At 47.8% G+C, this 25,684-nt stretch overlaps 1 protein-coding gene across 1 annotated transcript in view; it reads right to left on the bottom strand.

Annotated features, from left to right (window-relative positions):
* The window catches only part of LOC141265291 (epidermal growth factor receptor-like), a 164,200-nt gene that overhangs the window by 113,813 nt on the left and 24,703 nt on the right, over positions 1-25,684 (bottom strand). The window contains exons 3-4 of the mRNA XM_073678190.1: positions 18,695-18,881; positions 18,487-18,612 (exon numbers count right to left, since the gene is read on the bottom strand). Of these exons, the coding sequence (XP_073534291.1) occupies positions 18,487-18,612; positions 18,695-18,881 (313 nt within the window). The remainder of the gene's footprint in view (positions 1-18,486; positions 18,613-18,694; positions 18,882-25,684) is intronic.

The following is a 25,684-nucleotide window of genomic DNA, read 5'->3' as shown; positions in this document are numbered from 1 at the left end:
GCCATTTTTTTGCAGGACAATTATAGCAGATGCACAGTCGGTGTCCTGGGATTTATCTACGAGTATCTATCTATGTATCTGTCCTATCAGTAAAAAAGTAAGCAGCACTCCAATAGTTACCAAAACAAGTGGACTTTATTCAGCCCATGTGGCGATGCTTCGGTTCAAATGAACCATTCTCATTTTTGATATCTAACTATCTAAAGTTGTGCTCAAAAGTTTACATACACCGGCAGAATTTTTCCTTTCTTGGCCTTGTTTCAGAGAATATGAATGATAACAAAAAAACTTTTTCTCCACTCATGGTTAATGGTTGGGTGAAGCAATTTATTGTCAAACTACTGTGTTTTCTCTTTTCAAATCTTAATCACAACCAAAAACATCCAAATGAGCCTGATCAAAAGTTCACATACCCCAGTTCTTAATACCGTGTATTGCACCCTCTGACATCAATGACAGCTAGAAGTCTTTTGTGGTAGTTGTGGATGAGGTTCTTTAATTTTTCAGATGGTAAAGCTGCCCATTCTTCTTGGCAAAAAGCCTCCAGTTCCTGTAAATTCCTGGGCTGTCTAGCATGAACTGCACGCTTGAGATCTCCCCAGAGTGGCTCAATGATATTGAGGTCAGGAGACTAAGATGGCCACTCTAGAACCTTCACTTTGTTCTGCTGTAGCCAATGACAAGTCGACTTGGCCTTGTGTTTTGGATCGTTGTAATGTTGGAATGTCCAAGTATGTCTTATGCGCAGCTTCCGGGCTGATGAGTGCAAATTTGCCTCCAGTATTTTCTGATAACGTGCTGCATTCATCTTTCCTTCAACTTTTACCAAGTTTCCTATGCCTTTGTAGCTCACACATCCCCAAAACATCAGCGATCCACCTCCGTACTTTACAGTAGGAATGGTGTTCCTTTCAACATAGGTCTTGTTGACCTCTCTCCAAATGTAATGTTTATGGTTGAGCCAAAAAAGAAAATTTTGGTCTCATCATTCCAAATTACCTTGCTCCAGAAGTTTTGAGGCTTGTCTCTGTGGTGCTGTTTGGCGTATTGTAGGCAAGATACTTTGTGGCATTTGCGCAGTAATGGCTTTCTTCTGGCGACTCGACCATGCAGCCTATTTTTCTTCAAGTGCCTCCTTATTGCAAATCTTGAAACAGCCACACTGCTAGTTTTCAGAGTCCTGAATTTCAACTGATGTTACTTGTGGGTTTTTCTTTGCATCCCGAACAATTTTCCTGGCAGTTGTGCCCGAAATTTTAGTTGGTCTACCTGACCGTGATTTGGTTTTTACAGAGCCCCTGATTTTCCATTTGTTAATCACAGTTTGAACTCTGCTGACTGGCATTATCAATTCCTTGGATATCTTTTTCTATCCCTTTCCTGTGTTATACAATTCAACTACCTTTTCCCGTAGATCCGTTGACAATTCTTTTGCTTTCCCCATGACTCACAATCCAGAAACGTCAGTGGCTAGATGAAAGATGCAAGAGTCTCTCTGGATCCCAGAAACTCACTCAGCTTTTATGCACACACACTGATTGCAAGCAAACAGGTCACAGGTGAGGATGTTACCTTTAATAACCATTCAAAACCATTCTGTGCATATCATCAGGCCAAAATCACCAGGGTATGTGAACTTTTGATCAGGGTCATTTGGATGTTTTTGGTTGTCATTAAGATTTAAAAAGAGAAAACACAGTAGTTTGACAATAAATGGCTTCACCCAACCAATAACAATGAATGGAGAAAAAGTTTTTTTGTTATCATTCTTATTCTCTGAAACAAGGCCAAGAAAGGAAAAATTCTGCCGGTGTATGTAAACTTTTGAGCACAACTGTATCTATTTCCAATCAGGTGTTTTAGTCACACCCGTTGCAGGAGCATAAAAACAAGCAACCAGCCATTCAATTTCAATAGTTAAACAATACTAGTAGTGTAGGTCATACTGAAGCATTCAGTGGCTTTAAACATGGACTCTCATAGGATGCCACCTTTACCACAAGTTCGTTCATACAATGTCTGATCTCCATAACCCATTCTGGTCAGCCACAAATGGAATTTCACCTAGATGCTTTGACTTTTTATTAAGATGAAGTACTGTATCTAGGAAAAACAATAGCTCAGCCTTAAAGTAATGGACCACACAAACTTATATGTCAGATGTGAGTGCTGAAGATTATGATTTTTAAAAAAAATGCCTATCCACCATTGGGGCACTCAGTATACACTTCCAAACTCTCTTGTAAGTGTGTCAAGAGCTTTGTGAAATTATCATCTACAGTGATAGAAGGCACTCCTCTGACTCCGGTGCAGGGGAAACATGTTATTCAGAGAGTGATGAATAATGTTACACTGTCTAGTAGTCTGATGAGTGAAACTTGGTTTGGAAGATGCCTGTTGAATGCTACCTGCCAAAAAATATAGAGTATATATTGTAAAATTTGGTGAAGGGATAATAGTATTGGCATGTTTTTCAGGGATTAGGCTAGGTTTGTTTATTTCAGTGAAGGGTGATTTTATTTTACAACATACATTTTAGACAACTGTAAGTTTCTGAGTTTGCGGCAAAAATTTGAGGAAGACCCTATCCCAGGCCTGCACAACATACGGACTGAAAGAGTTTGCTACAGCCCCCGAAGCTGTCCAGGAGATGCTGCTCCCTCCTTCCTCTATTCAAATGTATTTGCATCTTTCAGATGTCAATACACTCGAACAGTGTATCGCCAGGACTGAGGCAGAGGAGCACTTGTCAGCCCCAATCTCGATGCGCAGCAGCGTGATGAGATCAGCATGCAGCTGACCTCATCACGCTGCCAGCACCGCAGAAGAAGTGGATGTGTTGGGCACCAGTAAGCGCTCCATAGAGGAGCTGAAATGTCATGTTATTTTAGATGAGGGGGCAAGGAGAGGGGATGGTAGTGTTACTACGAGTGTATATAATGGGACACATTATGGAGTATATTATGGGGCACTGATGGATATTATGGGGCACATTATGGGACACTGGGGTATGATTTTGGGCACATTATGAGGCACTGGAGGATATTATGGGGCACTAGGGGATATTATGGTGCAATGGGGATATTATGGGGTAATTTGGAACATTGTGGGGCAATGGGAGGCATTATGGGGCAATTAGGGGGATTGTGAAATGGTGCATAGTATAGTGTGTCACCCCAGGCCTGGATGCCACAAATATTAAAGGAGGCAGGTTCCCTGGTCAGGGACAATTAGCATACAGCACCTCCTGTCCCAGGCCAGTAGGGGGAGCTGGCTGCCCCTATAAAAGCTGGTACTGGGGGCAGAGTTAGAGACAACTGGATGACCTAGCTCAGGACTGAGACTGGTCCCAGAGAAGCAGGGACAGTTCAGCTGTAGCCGAGGAGTCCGTGAGGCAGAGGAGAAGCTGCGAGCCAGGGACAGAGGCGACGAGAGCCGGTCCTGGCTGAGAGAACTACACAACCGGACATTGGGGTCCGAGGCTGTCAGGGTTGCAAGCCCAGCAGCAGAGAACCAACCCGCGAGGGATTTCAGGTCCCTTGGCCTAAGAAGCCAGGAGGCTCCGCCACACAGAGGGACCAGTACAGCTCGAGGAAGCAAAAGGTACCTAAGGCCCGAGTCGCAAGCCATACAGGCGAAGTACACGGCCAGCTCAGAGACGTGGGCTATTACACCACAAAAAGGGGGATAGTCAGCAAGGGCAGAGAGAGAACGGTAGGCCTTCACACTCACCCTGACCAGTGGGGCTCACCCGAATGCTCTCAGATACCCAGGCCCATTCCTAACCGGTACTCCTGTTGGGTCAGTAATAATATCTGCAGTAAAAGACCCTGGACTGCATTATTGGACTCTGTGTGATTTCTGCTGCGTCTGCACCATCACCCCCAGCATCCTATTACACTGCCCTGAGGCTACACTCTTCCCGTGGGGAGTTATCCTACCCCTGTGCTGCACACCAACACCAGCCTCAGCGGTCTGCCTTGCAGCGGCGGTTATCTCTGACCGCAATCCACGGGTGGCATAGTCGGACATTCATAAATCTATAAATAGACTGCCACAACATTTGGTCTGACCACCTCGAGCCACGCGATCGGGTTGTCACTACTACTCCCATCATCACACTGAAGCCCGGTTCCGGGTACCCCACGGCCCAGGGGGCGAGTCAATAGCAAAGGGCATTGAGGTGGGAAGGGACTTTATGTAGAGGGGCAGTGTGGGGGAGATGTGGAAAGGTGTAGTTTGGAGGGATATTATGGAGAGGGGCAGTGTGGGGGGATATTTTGGAGAGGGACAGTGTGTGGGTATATTTTGGAGAGGGGCAGTGTGGGGGGTTATAATAGAGAGAGGCAGTGTGGGGAAATATTATTGGGAGGGGCAGTGTGGGGGTCTATTATAGGGAGGTGCTGTGTGGGGGGATATTATACAGAGGGTCAGTGTGAGGGGATAATATGGAGAGGGGCTGTGTGTGAGGAATATTATGGAGAGGGACTGTATGTGGGGAATATTATGGAAAGGGGCAGTGAGGGGAGAATATTAGAGGGGCTGTCTGGGGACATTATGGAGAGGGGCATTGTGGGGAGTATATTAAAGAGAGGGGCTGTATGTGTGGATATTATGGAGTATGGGAGGGATATTTTGTGCATGTAGCACAGTGAGGGGCAATTATTTATTCAGGGGTGCAGCATGGGAAATATTTATATTTATGGAGCACTATATACTGTAATGCAGCGACTTGCTGGCTTTACGGTAATGGTCCAGGATGTGTTTTACCTGACCATATACCTTCCCCCTCAGGTGATTGGTCACATGACTGTGACATCACACAGGTCCTGTATGCACAGTAAAGGTCTGTACACATGACTGGGACAGCACACAGGACCTATACACACAGCTGACTGATCACATGACTGTGACATCAGCAAGGTCCTGTCAGTATGTGTGTGTGCACAGGATATAAAAACCCTGGTAATTTGAGACAGGTGTGTTCGGTGTGAGGCATGAGGCCTGTGCTCCGTGTGTGTGGGACACCGTTTGTGAGAGGCCTAGAGAGGCCGAGAGTGAAGCCTGGCAGCCTGAAAGACCGAGCCTGGATCCTGTGCGTGGATGTCAGTGGCCTTTGAGGGAGAGCCGGCTTGGTGAAGAACCCTGAAAGGCACAGGCTGGATGTCAAGTGTGGAAGACATACCAGTAGCCTATGAGGGGACGACGGCTAGAGACCCCCACCTGGGAAAGCCGCAAAGCCACAGTGGTGGCGGAATAAATGGACTGTAGCAGCCAAAACCCGCTAAAGGTAAAACGCTGCGTTATATGGACATTTATGTTGTTGCCTAGCCGAGGGCTATAACGGGAGTCAAGTGGACGTATCTCTCGCTGGAAAGGCTCCCGAATTGTGCTGTGTGTAATATGCCGGTCTGCCATTTGAGAAGCTCCCGGAGGTGATAGGTGTAAACATGCCGGGCGTATACTAAGATGGACTGTGTGATTAGCGGTTTATGACGAAATAATAAACTGCATTGTGAAATATCGGAAGGACATTGCTTATGTGCCTTAATTGACCCGGTGCAGCGAGTAACCCCCATTATGATGACTAGCGCTGACTTACAATACATACTTTTATTTTTAAAGGCACCATGCTGGGAAGTGTTGCTGAAGATGGAGAAGAGGGAAGTCTGGGTGGTGTGAAATCTCATCTTGGTGTCTGTACTACGTAGAGACAAAAGGGATGGGAACGACTTCATTCACAGAAGATGCCATCTATAAGGTACCTGGATGTAAATGTTTATTTGTAATATTGACTACATTTCATCAGTACTTTGATTCCTGTATGGTCCGCAGTCTGATGATGGCTGGTAACAACACCCATTATCTCCTTACCGTTGTTAAGGAAATACTGAGAATTGTAGGTTCATGTGATACAATTGTATACAGGGCTGACGTGACATTACAATTGATCACTTTACTTAGCTTGGTGATGTGTGCATGTACTGAAGGTGGTTATGGTGATGCATTCCTGTACTGACTGTGTTTCTGGCACTGCATTCATGTATTGATGGTGTTTCTGGTGCTGCATTCATGCACTGATGGTGATTCTGGCGCTGCATTCATGCACTGAACTCATTTACTGACAGTGGCTCTGATCTTGTAAACATGTAGCAATTAGTGATGAGCGAGTATGCACACAGCACGATTAAAACATAACACTCGAGCACGCTGAAGATATTCGGTGTTCGCCCGAGCATACTCGCTGAAAGGGTTAACAGAACATACTCGCTCATCGCTAGTAGCAATCCATAACATGCTTCATGGCTATATTAACCCCTTTACGACATAGGGCGTATTAATACGTATCTGTGTGACTAGCCCAGGGGATGGGGACGACTCGGTACCCGGGCCTTGGGGATGTCGCGGTGGTCGGCTCCCGGGCCTGTACCCTGGGGTCACTCTTTTAAATGGGTGGTTAATGTTGTAGAAGTTCGTGACGCCACCTGTGGTATTTGGTGAGAATCACCAGCGCTGCGGCAGCCCGCTGAGGCCGGCGATAAGGCAGCTTGGTGGTATAGCTCCCCACAGGTGGAGCTTGGCCTCAGGGCAGCGTGCGAGGGGGAAGCAGGATGGGGAGGCCCAGCCGGGCCTACGGAAAGATAGGCAAAAACACAGTTCTCTTCAGTACCTTTTACTGGTGGAAATTCAGGCACATCCTGGAGCACTGTAGGGTGAAGGGTGCATTTCAGGATTCTCCCCAGGGAGCGGGTGTAGGGCCTCCTGTTTCTTGCCTTTACGTAGTAAGATTCTGACCTGCCTGGAGCTAGGCCTAACTTTGTCTATGTCCTGCACCGGCTGACTTTGTGGTAGGGCCTTCTCTTGGAGTACATGCTCCCAGCTTATGGGGCCTCTAAGTCTCCTGGCTCTGGTACATATCAGCGCTTTGGTGTTCCTGGGACCTGTAGTTCTCCAGGGATTCCGGTTGCTTCTTACTGGGTCATAAAGATCCGGTAAATTCTTCGGGGTGAGCTGGTTAAGCTCCTCTGCCCCCTATGTTACTCACTTTCCACTCGCCTTCGGCCACGCTCCAGGCCCTAACTCGGCCACAAACACTAACGGCAGCTTGCCGCGCTTCACTGCTCTTATGGCGTCGGTACACCTTAAGCTCACTATTCTGAGCTACAAATGAGTCTGGACTGTGCTCCACTGCAGCTCACTCCTCTCAGGCACGTTTACTGCAGGAACTCTCTCCACAGACTCCCGGTCTAGACTGAACTGCCTAGCTCCACCTTCCCTACTTATATCCCTAACGGGCTCCCTCTAGTGGTCTGAGGTGGAAGGTGGAGGTGTGTGTATGCTGTGGGGGCCTCTTGTGGAGGAATCCGTTCATGCACCCTTCTAGGATCTGTGGTACCAAGGGCAGCTGGGCACTACATTCCCCCCTAGCAAAGCTCAGCATTCCCGGGCTGAAGTACATTTTGAAACAACAACAATAACATGAACAATAACAATCTTCCCTTTTTGAGAGCCACTTTGACTTGAACGTTACACATAACATTAGTAAGTAACAAATATATACATATAAACCATAAGAAACCTCAGAATTTAAGTCTCTTTTTGTGAGGTTCCCCGAAAGGATGTCAATCTCACAGGGTAGAGTAATTGGTAGCTTGAGGGACCTGTCCCAAACCCTCAACGTAGGCCCTGGGGTGGCTGCAGGGCATGGAGATCCTGAGTTGGACCTCCGGCAGAGCCACTCCAGACAGGTTTTTCTTCTGAGGTCACGTAAAGGGGCACTCCAGGGAGTGCAAATATTTACAAAGTAAAGTTCTTGGGCTGCACACAGTCCTCAGCCATAAAGTTCTTAATGTGAATAACAAAGGGAGTAATTAGGCAAAGTGTCCATATCACTTGAATTGTTCATTGCAAACATAATATAAAGTAATACATATAAGAAAGTACACAATATAATACAATACATTACAATTTAATACCCCAGGGGTAACTATCTACACTTGTCAGAAGTTTAACTATTTTACTGATTATACCTGACAGGGGGTTGACCTTTAGTACTACGCGTGGACCTGCGTGGTACTGGAATGCGTGAGGCACTAGTAGGTGCTCTACCTCCCAATGTGTCAGTACTAGGTGTGGAGGGGCTACAAGGCTGCATTGACCTCTCGACAGGACTGGCAAGTATACCATTGGCTGGGCCCTTTTGCTCTTCTCCTACCGGGGATCCTTCGTCCGGGGACTCTCCTTGAGCTGGCTCTTCTGCAGCACTTACAGGTTCTTCTTGCTGTGAGTAGAAGGTGATTACAGGGCTGATTACTGCTCCTCCTAGTTGGGGCCAATCTGCCGGGAAATCTCCTAAGTCAGTTTGGAGTACTGCTTCTTTAGGCTCCTCCGGTACGGTGAGAGGCACATCTTCTTGGGGTTTCAACAGGTCTGGACACAACTTCAGGTGGTCCCTGGATACTGTTGCGGACGTTCTTCCTCCGTCTCTGCTAATTAGGCAGGTCTTCCTATTATCAAACCTGGAGTTTAACACAGCGTAGGGTTCTTTCTCCCACTGGTCATCAAGTTTATGGTTTCTTCTTTTCCTTTTTGGTACTACTTCACCAGGTGTGAAGGGTTCTGCTTGGGCACCTCTGTTATACTGAGCTTCCTGCTTGTCCCTCACCCGAGTGAGACTATCCTCGATTCAGGCTTGTACTCTTCTGTACTGCTCCTGTCTAGTCGTGTCCCAGTCCTCAGTGGTCATATCAGCTTCAGGCTCGACAACACCAAGCTCCAGGTCCATGGGCAGCTTCCCTGACCTTGCCCGCATGAGATATGCCGGAGAGCAGTTGGTGGAACTTACTGGTATGTGATTGTACAGATCTACTAGGTCAGGTAGTAGGTCTGGCCACTGGTTTCTCTCCTCAAGTGGTATGGTCTTCAGCAGGTCGATGATCATGTTATTCATCTTTTCACAGAGGCCGTTGGTTTGGGGGTGGAACGGTGTAGTTCTTATCTTTTTACACCCGTAGAGATGGCAGAACTCTTTGAACAACTCAGCCTCAAAGTTGGTCCGTCAGCACCTGCTCAGGGTATCCATGAAGTCTGCAGAAACACGCCAGGAACGTTTTTGCTGCTGCCTCTGCCGTCAGGTCTTTGACGTGGGCGACCACCAGGAACCTAGAGTAGTGATCCACCATGGTCAGGGCATAGGAATACCCTGACCTGCTGGGTGACAAGTTGACATGGTCCAGGGCCACGATCTCCAGGGGTCGAGTCGTTTTGATTGGTTGCAAGGGTGCTTTCTGGCTGCTGTAGTCTTTTCTTCTGAGGCTACAGGGTCCACAGTCTCGGCACCACCGCTCAATGGAGCTGCGCATTCCTACCCAGTAGAATTGACACTTCAGCAGGGTGTCTAGCTTTTTCCAGCCAAAGTGTCCCACCTGATCGTGGTAGGCCTCCAACGCCATTTGGATGTCTGTCTCTGGGACTACTATCTGCCATACCATTTCATGGGTTTTTGGATTGACGTACCTCCGACACAGCTTCTCACGGTAGATAAACAGCCGACTTCTTTCATTCCACAGCTGCTTTGCTTGGAGAGATGTTTCCTTCTCCAGGGAGGAACCTTCCTGGGTTATCAGTTCCTTAATAGGGCTGACAACCTGGTCGCTGTCCTGGGTCTCCTTTCAGCTGTGGTGAGGCAGAGGGTTTAACGTCTTCCCAAACTGCCTCCTGGAGGCTCGTTGCTCGTGGATCATCTCATTCTGATGAAAGGCAGGTAGCTCAATCTCCTCCAGGTCATCCATTTCCTCTTCGGAGTCTGACTGGTGAGGCATCCTGGACAGGGCATCGGCGTTGGCGTTCTTGCGGCCCGCCCGGTATTTAATTGTGAATTGGTAATTTGACAGCCGAGCCATCCATTGCTGCTCCAGGGCTCCTAACTTGGCTGTTTCAAGATGAGTCAAGGGATTGTTGTCAGTGTAGGCAGTGAACTTGCTGGAGGCTTGGTAGTGCTTAAACCTTTCAGTGATGGCCCAGACCAAGGCCAGGAAGTCTAACTTAAAGCTGCTATAGTTCTCTGGGTTCCTCTCGGTCGGGCGGAGCTTCCTGCTTGCGTATGCGATCACTTTCTCTTGGCCATTCTGCTTCTGACTTAGGACAGCGCCTAGCCCTTCGCTGCTGGCATGAGTATACAGCAGGAACGGTTGGCAGTAGTCAGGGTAGGCTAGGATCTCATCGCCTGTCAGGGTCTCCTTCATCTCCTGAAATGACTCGGCTTGCTCTTTACGGGGGATTTCTGCCTTTGGGGGACTGTCCTACCAGGAGGTCTTGCAGAGGGGCTGCTTTCTTAATATAGTCTTTTACAAACCTCCAGTAGTTTCCTACTAGTCCCAGGAACTGACGCACCTCCTTGAGGTTCTTCGGCTCCGGCCACTTCTGGATGGCAGTGATTTTCTCCGGGTCTGGTGCTACCCCTTCTGGGTTGACAATGTGCCCCAGGTACTGTACCTTTCTCTTGAGCAGGTGGCACTTTGAGGGCTTCAGCTTCATCCCGTACCAGGACAATGACTCAAATACCTCCGCCAGGTGCTTCAAGTGGTCCTCATATGTCTTGGAGTACACTATCACATCATCCAGGTAAAGTAACACAGTCTCGAAGTTGCGGTGTCCCATGCAGCACTCCATCAATCTCTGGAATGTTCCGGGGGCATTGCAGAGTCCAAATGGCATACTGTTGAACTCGCAGAGTCCCATCGGGGTAGTGAAGGCCGTCTTCTCCCGATCCTCCTCAGCCACAGCTACTTGCCAGTACCCACTAGTGAGGTCAAGGGTGGAAAAGTAATTTGCAGACTTTAAGGCAGCCCGGGACTCCTCTATGCGTGGTAAAGGGTATGCATCTTTATGTGTAATGCGATTTACTTGTCTGTAATCCACACACATTCTCATGCTCCCATCCTTCTTCCTGACAAAAACTAGGGGAGCTTCCCAGGGGCTACAACTATCCCTTACTACCCCTGCCTTCTTCATGTCATGCAACATCTCCTTTGTCTTCTGGTAGTGAGCTGGTGGTATAGGCCTGTAACATTCTTTGATTGGGGGATGGTCGCCTGAACCACCCGGTGTACACCCTGTTTCTGATGAGCAGGAGTGGTGTCTGTCTCAACATGGAGCTGTTGACACCAATCCTCCACCTGGGTTGCAGGGTCATTATCATCCACTTCGTCTGGTGAGGCTAGGGACTCCGCCGTGTGAATGGAGTTGTTATTTACAGCATGTAACTTAGCAACAGTGGCATAGCGTGGTAATCTGACCTCATCTTCCCCATAGTTGAGAAGATGGACGGGCACCCTCCCATTGCGTACTTCCACGACCCCTCTAGCGGTTAAGAGCGTGGGTCTGTGCTCTGAGCTAAGGGGTTCTACTACCGCCTAGTAGCTCTGCCCTCTAAGACCTATTGCTGTTCTACACCAGATAAGCATTTCAGTTATTGGGGGGATCACAATGGGTATGGGGTCAGTCACCCGTACATTACCAATTTCACCACCTGTTAACTTTACTTGCTGCTGGCACATCAGGACTCGGATTTCCCTTTGCAGCGCCCTTCTCTGCCCTGGTCTGGCAGTGTCAGCTATCTGTTGGAGCAAGAACACAACTTCTCCCAAACAGTTACCAACAATGTTAGTGCCAAGTACCATATACAAATTGGTATCATCAGGATTAGTTTCAACTAGAATTAGTCCCTGGTCCTTCAGCTCCACTCTCCCCACCTTCACTGTCACATTCTTAATCCCTATTAGGTTAAGGGGGAGTCCGTTTGAGGCATAAATGGAAAGATTTGGAGCTGGCGGGCTTAGATCGTCCATGGACCAGAACCTCCTGTAGAGGATGTCAGGCATGATGGTTACCTGAGATCCTGTGTCCAGCAGAGCGTGCGTCGGGATGTCGTCCAGCACAATGGACAGGAAAGGTCTTCCTCCGACGAACCTGTTGTACCAGTCTGATGGGCCTGGGGACTCTACTCCTGGCTGTCGGCCCTCGGCCCCAGGGTTTTCTCATTTAAAGGACAGCTCTGGACGATGTGGCTGGACTTGTGGCAGTGGTGGCAGACGGGGTCCCTCGGTGTACGGCGTTGGTCACTGATCCTCGTAGAGGGTGGTGTTGTCCTCCTCCTCCTTTACATCCAGGGGACATCCTCAGGGCTGTCGGCTAGCAGGATCCTTCCTTCTTCTTCGGGCTCCGTCCGCAGCTGCAGGGCACTCAGCACAGTGGTCAGTGTTTTGCTCAACTGACGCACCTCAGAGTGTAGGCTGTCCAGCTCACTAGGGGACATTGCTGGAACTTTGGCTTCAGCAGCCACCGGGGAAAAGGTGGGTGTTGCAGGCACTGGGGTGACCCCACCTGGTAACATTGGATGACATTTGTTTCCAGGGGTTGCAGTCCTTTTATAGCCATGTCCTTAAGGTAGTCAAAGGTGGCATCTGGATGATCCAGGGACCACCAACCCACAGTCCTGCTCTCCTCTGGAGACCTCAGTCCCCGGATAAACTGTTCCTTCAGCATTTTGTTTTCATTGTCGATGCTGGTTGGACTAACCTGTTTCAGAGCTCGCAGAGCCCCTTGTAGACGCCAGGCATAGTCCCGAACATTATCCTCCGGTTGCTGAGAGCAGTTGTAGAACCTCATCCGGAGGTCCGTCTCAGTATGATCCTCAAAGACAGTCTGTAACTTTTTAAAGATTGCGGACATTGACTCCTGGTCTGCGGCCGACCACGTTTCTACTTCCCGCTCCGCAGCACCAGTCAATTGTCCCAATACAACAGCGGCTCTCTGTTTGCCTGTCATAGAGTACATGTCCAGGATACCGCAGATTTTCCGTTTAAATCCAGACAGGGTATCTGGTTTACTGCTGTACTGGGGGAGCCACTTCGCTCCAGGGATGTACGGTAGGGCCATGGGTACGACAGGGGTTACAGGCGCTGCTGGTGGAGCGACTGCTTCGGCTTGCCCAGCGTCGGGCTCGGGATGAACAACAGGGCCGTCTACCTGTGCTCCGGCGTTTTGCTGTACCTCGGACATTCTGGCGCCCCCCTTGCGAACCGTGGCCTAGCTTCGTAGTTTTTCTTCCGGTAGGCTGCAGCTCCGCAGGTGACGGTCTTCTTCAGGACTTTGCGTTGCGTGTGTCCTACGTCAGAGCACTCGCCGGGGCTCCTTCCAGGACCTGGCGCTTCCTGGTTTGACGTCGAGGCATGGGGCGTGTCCGGGCCTTGGCGCGCTTTTGCAGGTACGCCCCTCAGTTTCCCGCAGTTACGCCCGTCTTCTTGCTCGGCGGCCCCACAATGGCGGCAATCTTCACCACAGTTTAAGACACAGTTTTTGATTAAAGACGCACAGTACCCGGTGGCAACGGGCATAACACTCCGTCGTTGCAGCGGGCACGGAATCCTGTTCGTGACGCCAAGAAGCGATGACTAGCCCAGGGGATGGGGAGGACTCGGTACCCGGGCCTTGGGGATGTCGCGGTGGTCGGCTCCCGGGCCCGTACCCTGGGGTCACTCTTTTAAAAGGGTGGTTACTGTTGTAGAAGTTCGTGACGCCACCTGTGGTATCTGGTAGAATCACCAGCGCTGCTGCATCCCGCTGAGGCCGGTGATAAGGCAGCTTGGTGGTATAGCTCCCCACAGGTGGAGCTTGGCCTCAGGGCAGCGTGCGAGGGGGAAGCAGGACGGGGAGGCCCAGCCGGGCCTACGGAAAGATAGGCAAACACACAGTTCTCTTCAGTACCTTTTACTGGTGGAAATTCAGGCACATCCCGGAGCACTGTAGGGTGAAGGGTGCATTTCAGTATTCTCCCCAGGGAGCGGGTGTAGGGCCTCCTGTTTCTTGCCTTTGCGTAGTAAGTTTCTGACCTGCCTGGAGCTAGGCCTAACTTTGTCTCTGTCCTGCACCGGCTGACATTGTGGTAGGGCCTTCTCTTGGAGTACACGCTCCCAGCTTACGGGGCCTCTAAGTCTCCTGGCTCTGGTATATATCAGCGCTTTGGGGTTCCTGGGACCTGAAGTCGCGGTGATAGCATTAAAATTCCGGTGCCATCTTACCTTAGGGTAGATGGCGCCGGCATCTCGGGGGGTGTCGCCGCCCCTTCATACCCACGATTGCTGTGATTGGCTGTTCAATTCTGAACAGCTAATCACAGCATTTCTCACTGTTTCCGGCAAGCAGATTGCCGGAAACAGTGATGTGCAGCCTAGGATCGGTGCTCCTAAGAGTCCCCATCCTAGGCTGTTGCCTAGTAATCCCAGCCCTCTCCCCAAACTGCTAGGATTGGTGCGATCGCCGATCAAATCGATCGCACCGATCACAGCGGGACCGCGCAGTAACAGGGCGGTCACGGGGTGGTGACCGGCTTGTGACCTGCCTGTCACCTCCCCATGACCCCCTGTGATGTCATAGATCCCCCAGTCAGCCCCCCAGCCAGCGCTGATTGGAGCGATCGATGATGACATCGATCGCTCCAATCAGAGTACCTGAACACAGGTGCCGAGAGTTGATTGGTGACATAGTTCACCGATCTGCACTCGTGCTCGCTGTTTGCACCACCTACGGTAGTTCCTTTTTATCAGAAAAAAAAGTTCACACCAAGCACACTGACACACACACACTCTAAATAAAGTACTGACACACACGCACCACATACACGAGAAAAAAAAAATGTCCGACTCATCCCGAACTCGCTATTCAGCGGAGGAGGCATACGCTATTGTTGCCTCCGACACTGAGACTGACAGCGAGGGCGAGGATCCCACATTTCTTTACTTTTCCGACGCCTCATCGTCCTCCTCTTCCTCCTCTTCCTCCTCTTCTTCCTCCTCTTCCTCCTCTTCCTCCTCAGGTGCTGCTGGACCGCCCCGCAGTCGTCGCAGGAGAGAAGATGTTCCAGCGCCCCCCACTACTGATCCCGTATGGACCTTGCCCCCCGAAAATTTTGAGGGACTGCTTCCTGATTTCGTGGCAGAATCAGGAATCAAGTTTGACACCACCGACCTCACAGAAATAGACTTTTTCAAAGTCTTTTTCTCTGAGGATTTTATAAACCTCATGGTGGGCCAAACTAATTTGTATGCTCATCATTTTCTAACTGGTCTCCTGTAGACGCAGAAGAAATGATGACGTTTTGGGGCCTGGTCCTTCATATGGGGATGCTGAAAAAACCAGAGGTTCGGCAATACTGGAGTGTTGACGTTTTGTATAACACTCCAGTGTTCCGAATGGTCATGACCCGGACACGTTTTGAGGCCATTCACAAGTTCTTGCATTACCAAGATAAAGCAAGGGGTCCTGCACGCGATGACCCGAACTTTGATCGTCTTTTCAAAGTTTGGCCAGTCATCGAGCACTTCAACAACAAGTTTGGTGAAGTGTACGTGCCCCAAAGGGACATCTGCGTGGATGAGTCCTTAATTTCTTTTAAGGGGCGGCTTGGATTCCGGCAGTACCTGCCCAGTAAAAGATCCAGGTACGGGATCAAGCTGTATAAACTTTATGAGAGTACCTCAGGGTACACTCGCAAGTTTAGAGTTTATGAAGGGAAGGACTCCCGGATTGAACCCCCTGAATGCCCCCCTGTTCTGGGAGTGAGTGGGAAAATTGTGTGGGACTTGGTGCACCCACTGGATAAAGGTTATCACCTATACGTGGATAACTTTTATACAAGTATCCCGCTCTTCAAGTCCCTCTCTGCGCGACATACCGCAGCTTGCGGTACTGTCCGCAAAAATCAGAAAGGCCTCCCAAAGACGCTAATTGGGTAGCTGCTCAGAAGGGATGAGAGCAGAGCCCAATGTAGCGACCGCCTGTTGGTGGTCAAGTACAAGGACAAGAGGGATGTCCTTCTCTTGACCACCATACATGGTGATGGCAGCACCCTCAGCACTGTAAGAGGTTCCACTACACAGGTCGCCAAACCAGACTGTGTAATGGGGTACAACAAGTACATGGGGGGAGTTGATCTCTCCGATCAAGTCCTCCAGCCGTACAGTGCTTTGAGAAAGGCCAAGGTATGATATAAGAAGCTGGCTGTGCACATTGTTCAGATGGCAATGCACAACGCTTTCCTTCTGTCAAAATGTGCAGGCCAGACTTCAGCGTCGCATCTTCACTTTCAGGAGACAGTTATCAAGGCCTTGATATTCGGCAGTGGGCCCCACTACTTCTGCAACTGAAGGACCTCGAATTGTACCGGGCCAGCATTTCCCGGGGCAGATCGCTCACAGCGGAAAAAAAGGTAAGTCACAAAAGAAGTGACGAGTGTGTTACCGAAGGGGAATACGCAAGGACACCATTTACCAATGTGACACCTGCCCCGACAAACCTGGCCTCTGCATGAAAGACTGCTTCAAAAGGTACCATACTTCCATGGACTATTGAATTAATTTCTGACATATGACAACCTGACGAACACTACACAGCTGACGTAGTGTTCGTCAGGTTGTCATACTTCAGTTGTGTAGTGTTTGTCAGGCTGTCCTACACAACTGGTATATGACACTACATTATAAAATTGACAAATCAGGTGTCTGCTCCAAAAAGGGGGCACTTGTTGGGCATTTCCACTGTTTAGGCACATCAGGGGCTCTGAGAACGTGACATGACGCCCGCAGACCATTCCATCAAAGTCTGCATTCCAAAGCGTCACTCCTTCTCTTCCGAGCCCTAATATGCGCCCAAACAGTAGTTTTCTCCAACACATGGGGTATCAGCGTACTCAGGAGAAATTGCACAACAACTTTTGGGGTCCAATTTCTCCTAGTACCCTCGTGAAAATAAAAATATTGCGGCTAAAAGAGCATTTTTGTGGAAAAAAAATGTTTGTTTTTTTTCACGGCTCTACGTCATAAACCTCTGCAAAACAGTTGGGGGATCAAAGTGCTCACCACACATCTAGATAAGTTCCCTGAGTGGTCTAGTTTCCAAAATGGGGTCACTTGTGGGGGAGCTCCAATGTTTAGGCACACAGGGGCTCTCCAAACGCGACATGGTGTCCGCTAACAAATTGGAACCATGTCGCGTTTGGAGAGCCCCTGTGTGCCTAAACATTGGAGCTCCCCCACAAGTGACCCCATTTTGGAAACTAGACCCCCCAAGGCACCTATCTAGATGCATAGTGAGCACTTGGAACCCCCAGGTGCTTCACAAATTCATCTGTAAAAATAAAAAAGTGTTTTTTTTTCCACTTTTTTATTTTTAAGAATCAATTTGTGAAGCACCTGGGGGTTCCAAGTGCTCACTATGCATCTAGATAGGTGCCTTGGGGGGGGTCTAGTTTCCAAAATTGGGTCACTTGTGGGGGAGCTCCTATGTTTAGGCACACAGGGGCTCTCCAAACGCAACATGGCGTCCGCTAATTATTCAAGCAAATTTTACATTCAAAAAGTCAAATGGCACTCCTTCCCTTCTGAGCCCTGCCGTGCGCCCAAACAGTGTTTTTTCCCCACATATGGGGTATCTACGTGCCCAGAGGAAATTGTACAACAAATTTTGGGGTCCATTTTTTCTTGTTATCCCTGCAAAAATAAAAAAAATTGGGTCTAAAGTAACATTTTTGTGAAAAAAGTTAAATGTTAATTTTTTTCTTCCACATTCCAAAAATTCCTGTGAAGCACCTGAAGGGTTAATAAAGTTCTTGAATGAAGTTTTGAGCACCTTGAGGGGTGCAGTTTTTAGAATGGTGTCACTTTTGGGTATTTTCTGTCATAAAGACCTCTCAAAGTGACTTCAAATGTGATGTGGTCCCTAAAAAAATGGTTTGTAAATTTTGTTGGAAAAATGAGAAATCGCTGGTCAACTTTTAACCCTTATAGCTCCCTGACAAAAAAAAATTTGGTTACAAAATTGTGCTGATGTAAAGTAAACATGTGGGAAATGTTATTTATTAACTATTTTGTGTGACATATCTCTCTGATTTAAGGGCATAAAAATTCAAATTTTGAAAATTGCTAAATTTTCAAAATTTTTGCCAAATTTCCGTTTTTTTCACAAATAAACGCAAGTGATATCGAATAAATTTTACCACAATTATGAAGTACAATATGTCATGAAAAAACAATCTCAGAATCAGGGGGATCCGTTGAAGCGTTCCAGAGTAATTACCTCATAAAGTGACAGTGGTCAGAATTGTAAAAATTGGCCTGGTCATTAACGTGCAAACCACCCTCGGGGGTAAAGGGGTTAAAACTCAAAAATCCTCAACACTAAGAGATTTGAGATTATGTTCCAAAAACTCATCTTAAGTTAGTCTGTGCCAACATTGATTTTGTTTGGAGCAGAAACTCCCCAAATCCTACTCAAATACTCAAAACTTTGTTCTGGTGATGTATTAATGCACTGATGGTCGTTCGGGTGATATATACTGAGAAAATTATGCCAAATATTGGTAAACAGCAAATGTCACACATCAAATCTTATTATATAAGTACTATTTTATCCATTATTATAAATACATACAATTTGAAATGGAACTCTGTTTGATGTCAATGTCATTTCCTGAGTGAACAATGTCATTCCACTTGATTATATCCAGGTAGCATAGTTTAGGATTGTTTGCAATGGTAACTCCACCTTCAAGGATTTCTGTTTTTTAAAATAAATAAACATTCAAAAATAAGTATTTTGGCTACCACATTAACATAACAAAGATGTCTTCATTTCATACCCTTAAGTCGTCTCATTGGCAGCTCCTCCAGACCTTGAGCAACATTATTTTCATCAATATTCGATGAAATGTAAAGCGCAGAGTTCTTATATAAATTGATCCCTCTGATAATCCTAAGATTGATTAGTGGAATGGTTTTCACTGAGTTAGCCACAATAAGAACATATCCTTGAACCTCTTGTATTTCCTATAAAGAAAAAAACATTATGCACTTCCTGGAAAAGGACAATCATGCAAATCATAATGCTAGGGCAATAGTGTTTTAGAAACAGTTCAAATGTTTTATTTAATCTCTAACTATTAAAAAGAACATCACCGTATGGCCGTCTCCTTCTGTGCTAGTAATTGCTGGGTTATTCCTCTTACATCTTCACCGAAGGCCTTTTAAGGTCGGCTCAAGCAACCAGTGCTGTCTGAGTATTCAGGTAGTCTAACTTTTAATTATACCATGTCATTTAGTTATCATGTCTCCAGAAGACTCCTGCTTGCTATTCTACAATCTTAAACTACTTCCTAGCTCATTCTTGTGAGTTGTGGTGCTATTTCACCTTCAGCTGTGTTGCTACATTTACATGTAACCAGACTCATCTCAGCTAATACTGATGCTGTTCACACCAAAGTTTGTGCCAGCAAAGTACCTGGTTGTTATTGGATTGGTCTTTATTATTATTTCTGTGTGTAATCACATCTATGCAAGCAAGTAATCAGTTTTACTATTCATTACTGCTATCCTGCAGTTAAAAATTTACCTACTTTGAGTTTCTGTTTGCATACTTCTAAGTTTCTTACTGCTTATGTCCCAGCTATTAACTATTTACCTGCTTAATCTGCACACCTAGCTTTACGTCATCTGGTGCTTTCTGTCCTGCTTGTCTGTCTTCCCTCTTGCATATATTGTTGTTCTGGCCGTCACTGACCCATGTACAAACCATCAAGTCCTGTACTGCTGCACCATATGGTCCGTACTGCTTACTCTGAACTAGGGTAAAAAGAATCCACCTTACCAGCTAAGTCCTAACAAAATGCTCAGATCATGGCCTACAACTCCATTGCCGTTGGATACAGGGATAGAGGGGACTTATCTGAACTGGTTTTTTAACGTTCTGTGAACCAACATGAGGTTGTCCAGGCTGTGTGTAACTGCTCAGTATGTATGAAAGCACTTCTTCAAACTCCTGCTGTTACACTTCTGCCTTTGCAACACCTGCCACAGCCATCTTCTAATCCAGGACATTCTTCTTGGGGAATATCTCCACATTTGCAAATTACTGACTGCTTTAAAGGAGATTCTAAGGTGTGCCAAGGTTTGTAAACCAATGCACGATACATTTTGAACTGTGTCCCCAAAAATTTCTTTCTGACAGGTCAAAAGTGACATATACTTTGTCTTTGTTGTCTGGAGATGTCCTGGTTTGGACTGCACCATTATGGGAATGGGCTATCCTATTATGCATTCTCTACCTTCCTTCTGACTGCGTTCTATAGAGTGTTTGAAGAGCCAGGTCATGTCCATTTACCTGCTGCATACTGAAAACTTAGACAAGGGACTAACTCTGTGAGACATTTTGCCATTTTCTACTCCAAGAAAGTACCTCTAGCAGAACGGAATCATTCCATTGATTATAGTGAACTACTAGCCATAAAATTGGCTCTAGAGAAATGGCAATATCTGGTTGAAGAAGGTAAAGTTTCCAGTAACCCTCTTTGCTGACCATAAAAATCTGAAATATATTCAGTCAGCTCATAGACTGAATCACCGTTTAGCTTGACAGTCACTCTTCTTTTCGTGGTTTGACTTAATCTTTAACTACTGCTGGGAAACTGCAGGGATGATGCCCTTTCCAGGCCTTTGATCTATGTGATAACTCTGAGGCAGCGCCCTCACATGTATTTGAACCCAAACATATCCTTGCTACCATATTTTCATATTCCCATTCCTCATGTAAAGGATTTCTTGTCTCAAAAGCACTCTGCAAGAAAGTCTTAACTTGGGCTCATTGTTCTCTTCTCTTCGGTTACCCAGGTATAAAAGTAGCTATTGAACTCCTTTCTCATTTCCACTGGTGGCCTATGTGAAAGAATTCACAGCATCTTGTCCTTAATGTGCGCAGTTCAAGCCTCTTTTGTGGTATGATCATGATAGAATAATAATTTGGAGCAAATTAGTATTAATTAGGAATAAACACATATTAAATCACAATAAAATATGTTACTTCAAAAAAGACATGGTTTATTTTGACAACAATACAATGACACACAGCCTAAAGGGCCCCATACACAACAGATAGCTCTTGATAGCTATTAGATCTGCATCTCTCTCCTGACTCCTACATACAGAGGAACACTCGCTCCGCCGAGCGCTGCTGTGTTCTCTATGAGAGAACTGGTGCCAAACTTTTATGACGTTGGCTTATCTTGCCAAAAACAAAAGGACCAGATGTCTAAAATGGAGCATCACATCTTTTCCCCATACAGTAAGTAGACTGTCTGCTGAGCCCACCGATATTGGTGTATTCTTCCTACATCAGTCTAATGTGTAATGGGGCCATTAAAATGAAGAAAAAAAACACTATTGAGACATCATCACTAGTGATGAGCGAGCATGCTCGCTACTGCTCGGTGCTTGCCCGAGCATCTCACTGCTGTCAGTGCTCGGGTATTTCCGGGTTGCTCAGGCGGGAACTCGGGTTCCCTCCCTGCATGTTTGGCGCTCTTTAGAGAGCCAATGAACATGCAGGGATTGTCTGCCATGCACTGTAATGCCGTAGCCATGTTGGTTGTGGGCATTACAGTGATTGGCTGGCCGCACAGCATCATCAGGTCTATATCAGACCTGGCGCCGCCATGCTCGTCACAGTCACTCCTGATCAGAGAGCGTAGGGAGAGCTGCTGCTGTGTCAGGGAGAGATTTGCTTGTGTATTAGGTAGTGTAGGGAGAAAAACCGTACATTACAAATATTCATCTTAACAAACAGTCCTTCTGAGGACTAATCCATCTGCAGAGATATCAGGTAGGCAGGGTGTATAGGCAGGCAGTGTATATAGCAGACTGCAGTGCATATAGCACAAGAGGCTCCATTCCAATTCTGCCTACTGCTGCTGTTAGATATTTCTAGAAATAGTCCCAAGTCTCAGGGGCCTGGAATACTTTTCTTTGGATCTTAATCCTCATTATTTGCTTAAAAAACAATCCAGAGAACACCATTTTTTCTGCACCATTTGCTTGTTGGCACTGCAGAATAAAGCCAGGTCCTTTCCACATTAGAACGCTAGAAATCCAGCTATTTAAAACTGTTTTTTCTCCGTCAAACGGATCACATATACGTTGTCAGAAAATACAGCCATTTCTGGCCTCCATTAAAAATTTCCTTTAGTATGTCAGTGAAGTAATTCACAGCAGTTTGCTGTTCAAACTATTTACCTACAGGCCAGGTATTTAAAACTCTGTTTTCTCTATCACACGGATCACATATAAGTTGTCAGAAAATACTGCCATTTCTGGCCTCCATTAAAAATTTCTTTCAGTGTGTCATTGAAGCAATTCACCGCAGTTTGCTGTTCAAACTACTTACCTACAGGCAAGGTATTTAAAACTCTGTTTTCTCTATCACACGGATCACACATAAGTTCGCTCCAAACTAAGTCATTTGTAGTGAGCAGGGAAGATACTGTCCTCCATTTAAAATGGGCAAGGCACGTGGCAAGAGTCGGGGAACTGGACGTGATGGTAATGGTGCATGCAGAGGCCAAGGAGAAGGCCGTGGGCAAGCCGAAATTGTGGCACAACAAACACCCACATCTTCTCGTCTGACCTTCCTGTCCCAATTTCTAGGGGACCGCAGCACACCACTATTGAACCCAGAACATTGTCAAAAGGTTGTTGGTTGGATAGCGGATAATGCTTCCAGTCACTTGGCCACCACCACCACCACCCTGTCTTCCACACGGTCAAGTCTCAGTAGCCGTGAGTCTGGACCGCATATTCCACACCCCGATCCTCCTTCCTGCCACCATGCCGAGTACCCAGAGACAACTGATCCCACACTTGGACACTCTGAAGAGCTGTTCACTTTTCCATTTATAGATTCGGGCCTCTCGCCCGGTCCACTTGAAATGGGGCAAGAGGAGATCGCGTGTAGCGATGCCCAAATATTTGAGCAGCCACGGTCACACGAAAGCGACGGTGGAAAAGTGTCACAAGAGGTGGAAGATGATGAGACACAATTGCCAGAAAGTCAGGAGGAGGACCAGGGTGCAGAAGTGGAAGACGAGGTGGTGGATGATATAGTAACTGACCCAACCTGGCAGGAGGACATGCAGAGCGAGGACAGCAGCACACAGGGGGAGGGAGGCAGAGCACCCCAACAGGCAGGAAGAAGCAGTGTGGTGGCCGCAGACAGAAGGAAGGCAACCGTTCCCCGTAACACCAACACGAAGGAAGTTGCCAGTACAACTGTTAGGTCTTCCCGAGTCTGGATGTTTTTTAAAGACTCTGCCGATAACCCCAAAAAGGCCTTTTGCACCACCTGCCAGGCCAGCATCAGCAGGGGTGGCAAAACGACCAGCCTGACCACCACCAGCGTGATCAGGCACATGGTAGCAAAGCACTCAACTTTGTGGGCCGAACCCCAGGGTCCAGGAACAGTGTCTGCGCGTGGCACCATTGCTTCTTCCGCTGTTGTGCATGCAAGCCAATCCCCTGTCCATGGTGCATGCGAAGATGCCTCCTGCCCTGCACCTGTCATTGCACACTCTCAAGTAGCAGCATCAGGAAGCACGTCCATGTCCTTGTCCCAGTGCAGTGTTCAGTTGTCCATACCCCAGTCCTTGGACCGCAAGCGCAAATATGCAGCCAATGCCCCACAGGCCACACTACTAAATTCTCACATTTCATGACTGCTTGCGCTCGAAATGTTGCCTTTTAGGCTCGTGGAGTCTGAAGCATTCCGCAACCTGATGGCGGCGGCCGTCCCTCGGTACTCAGTCCCCAGCCAACACTATTTCTCCCGGTGTGCCGTCCCCGCATTACACAAGCACGTGTCCCAAAACATTAGCCGTGCTCTCAACAACGCAGTTACCGGTAAAGTCCACCTAACCACGGACACATGGACAAGTGCTTTGTGGGCAGGGATGGTACATCTCGCTGACGGCACACTGAGTTAACATAGTGGAAGCTGGGACCCAGTCAAACCTTGGGACAGAACATGTCCTCCCGACGCCAAGGATTGCTGGCCCTAGGTCAATCAGGGTTGCCCCCACAGTCTACAGCTCCTGCACCTCATCCTCCTCAGCCCCCTCCTCCTCTTCAGCCTCCATCTTCCGAAATGACCACATCAGTCACAAGCTGGAAGCACTGCAGCACTGCCTCGGCCAAGCGGCAACAGGCTGGGCTGAAGCCTAATATGCTTAATTGAAAAACCGCACAACGCTGAAGAGTTGTGGACAGCTCTGAAAGAGCAGGCAGATCTGTTACTCACACCACTGAACCTACAGCCAGGTATGGTCGTGTGTGACAATGGCAGGAACCTGGTGGCGGCTCTGAGACGAGGCGAGCTCACACACGTACCATGCCTGGCCCATGTGCTTAACCTCGTGGTTCAGCGGTTTCTCAAATCCTACCCGGAGCTGCCGGATCTGCTTGTTAAAGTACGCCGCCTGTGTGCCCATTTTAGAAAGTCAGTTACAGCTTCCGCCGCCCTTGCAGTGTTTCAGCAGCATTTGCAGCTTCCGACTCACAGACTGGTGTGTGATGTCCCCACACGTTGGAACTCTACACTGCAGATGTTCAGAAGGATTTGTGAGCAGAAGAGGGCAGTTGTTGAGTACCAGCATCAACAAGGCCGTCGGTATTCAGTTCAGACTCCACACATAAGACCTCAGGAGTGGACATGGATGTTAGACATATGTACCATCCTCCAAAACTTTGAGGACTCCACCAAGATGGTGAGCGGCGATGACGCCATAATTAGCATCACCATCCCGCTTCTCTGTCTTTTGAAACGCTCTCTGCTCACAATCAAAGAGGATGCATTGCAGGCGGAGCACGATGAGATGGAGCAAGGAACCATACAGGGTGATTACACACAGCCAAGCCTCATCTCATCCCAACGTGGATTGGGTGACAATGAGTAAGAGGAGGTGGAGGAGGAAGGTCAGGAGCTAGTTTTATGCACTATAGATGGTACTACCTGCACAGCTGTCATACCGTCTGTTCAGCGTGGATGGCCAAAGGACAGAGAGGAGGAGGAGGAGGAGAGCATGGTCAGTCATCCTCTTGGTGAGGACACGGAAGTCTTGCCTGTTAGTAGTCTGGCAAGCATGGCTGAGTTTATGTTGCGCTGCCTTTCCCATGACCCTCGCATTCTCAAAATTTTCGGTGACAGTCATTACTGGTTGGTGACACTTCTAGACCCAGACTACAAGGAGAATTTTCTATCTCTTATTCCTGAGGCGGACAGGTGTACAAAAATGGGGCAGTACCAGAAGGCCCTTGTTGCGGAACTATTAAAAAAATTCCCATCTGAAAATGCTGGCGGCAGAGGGCACACTTCGTGGGATAACCAAGGAGTACAGGCGAGAGAGACAAAACTTCAATCCAGCAGAGGCAGGGGAACACTGTCAAAGTTCTGGGAGAATTTTCTCAGACCCTCCCATCGCACAGGCCCTGAGGCGCGGGGTACTCTCACAAGAAGTGCAAAGTTTGGGAAGATGCTGAGGGAGTACCTTGCCGACCGTACCAACATCCTCCGTGATTCCGCTGTGCCTTATAATTATTGGGTATCCAAGCTGGATACGAGGAATGAACTGGCTCTTTATGCCTTGGAGGGTCTGGCCTGCCCTGCCACCAGTGTTTTATCAGAGCGGGTTTTTAGTGACGCTGGTGGAATTATAACTGATAAGCGCATTCGCCTGTCAACTGAAAATGCTGCCAGGCTGACTCTTATAAAAATGAACAAGGGCTGGATTGGGCCAGACTTCTCAACGCCTCCG

Source organism: Phyllobates terribilis, unplaced genomic scaffold (genome assembly GCF_046119375.1).
Source record: "Phyllobates terribilis strain yellow unplaced genomic scaffold, ASM4611937v1 Scaffold_4__5_contigs__length_816908805, whole genome shotgun sequence".
Taxonomy (NCBI): domain Eukaryota; kingdom Metazoa; phylum Chordata; class Amphibia; order Anura; family Dendrobatidae; genus Phyllobates; species Phyllobates terribilis.
The sequence above is the reverse complement of the archived record's forward strand: the minus strand, read 5'-3'. Positions and strand labels throughout refer to the sequence as shown.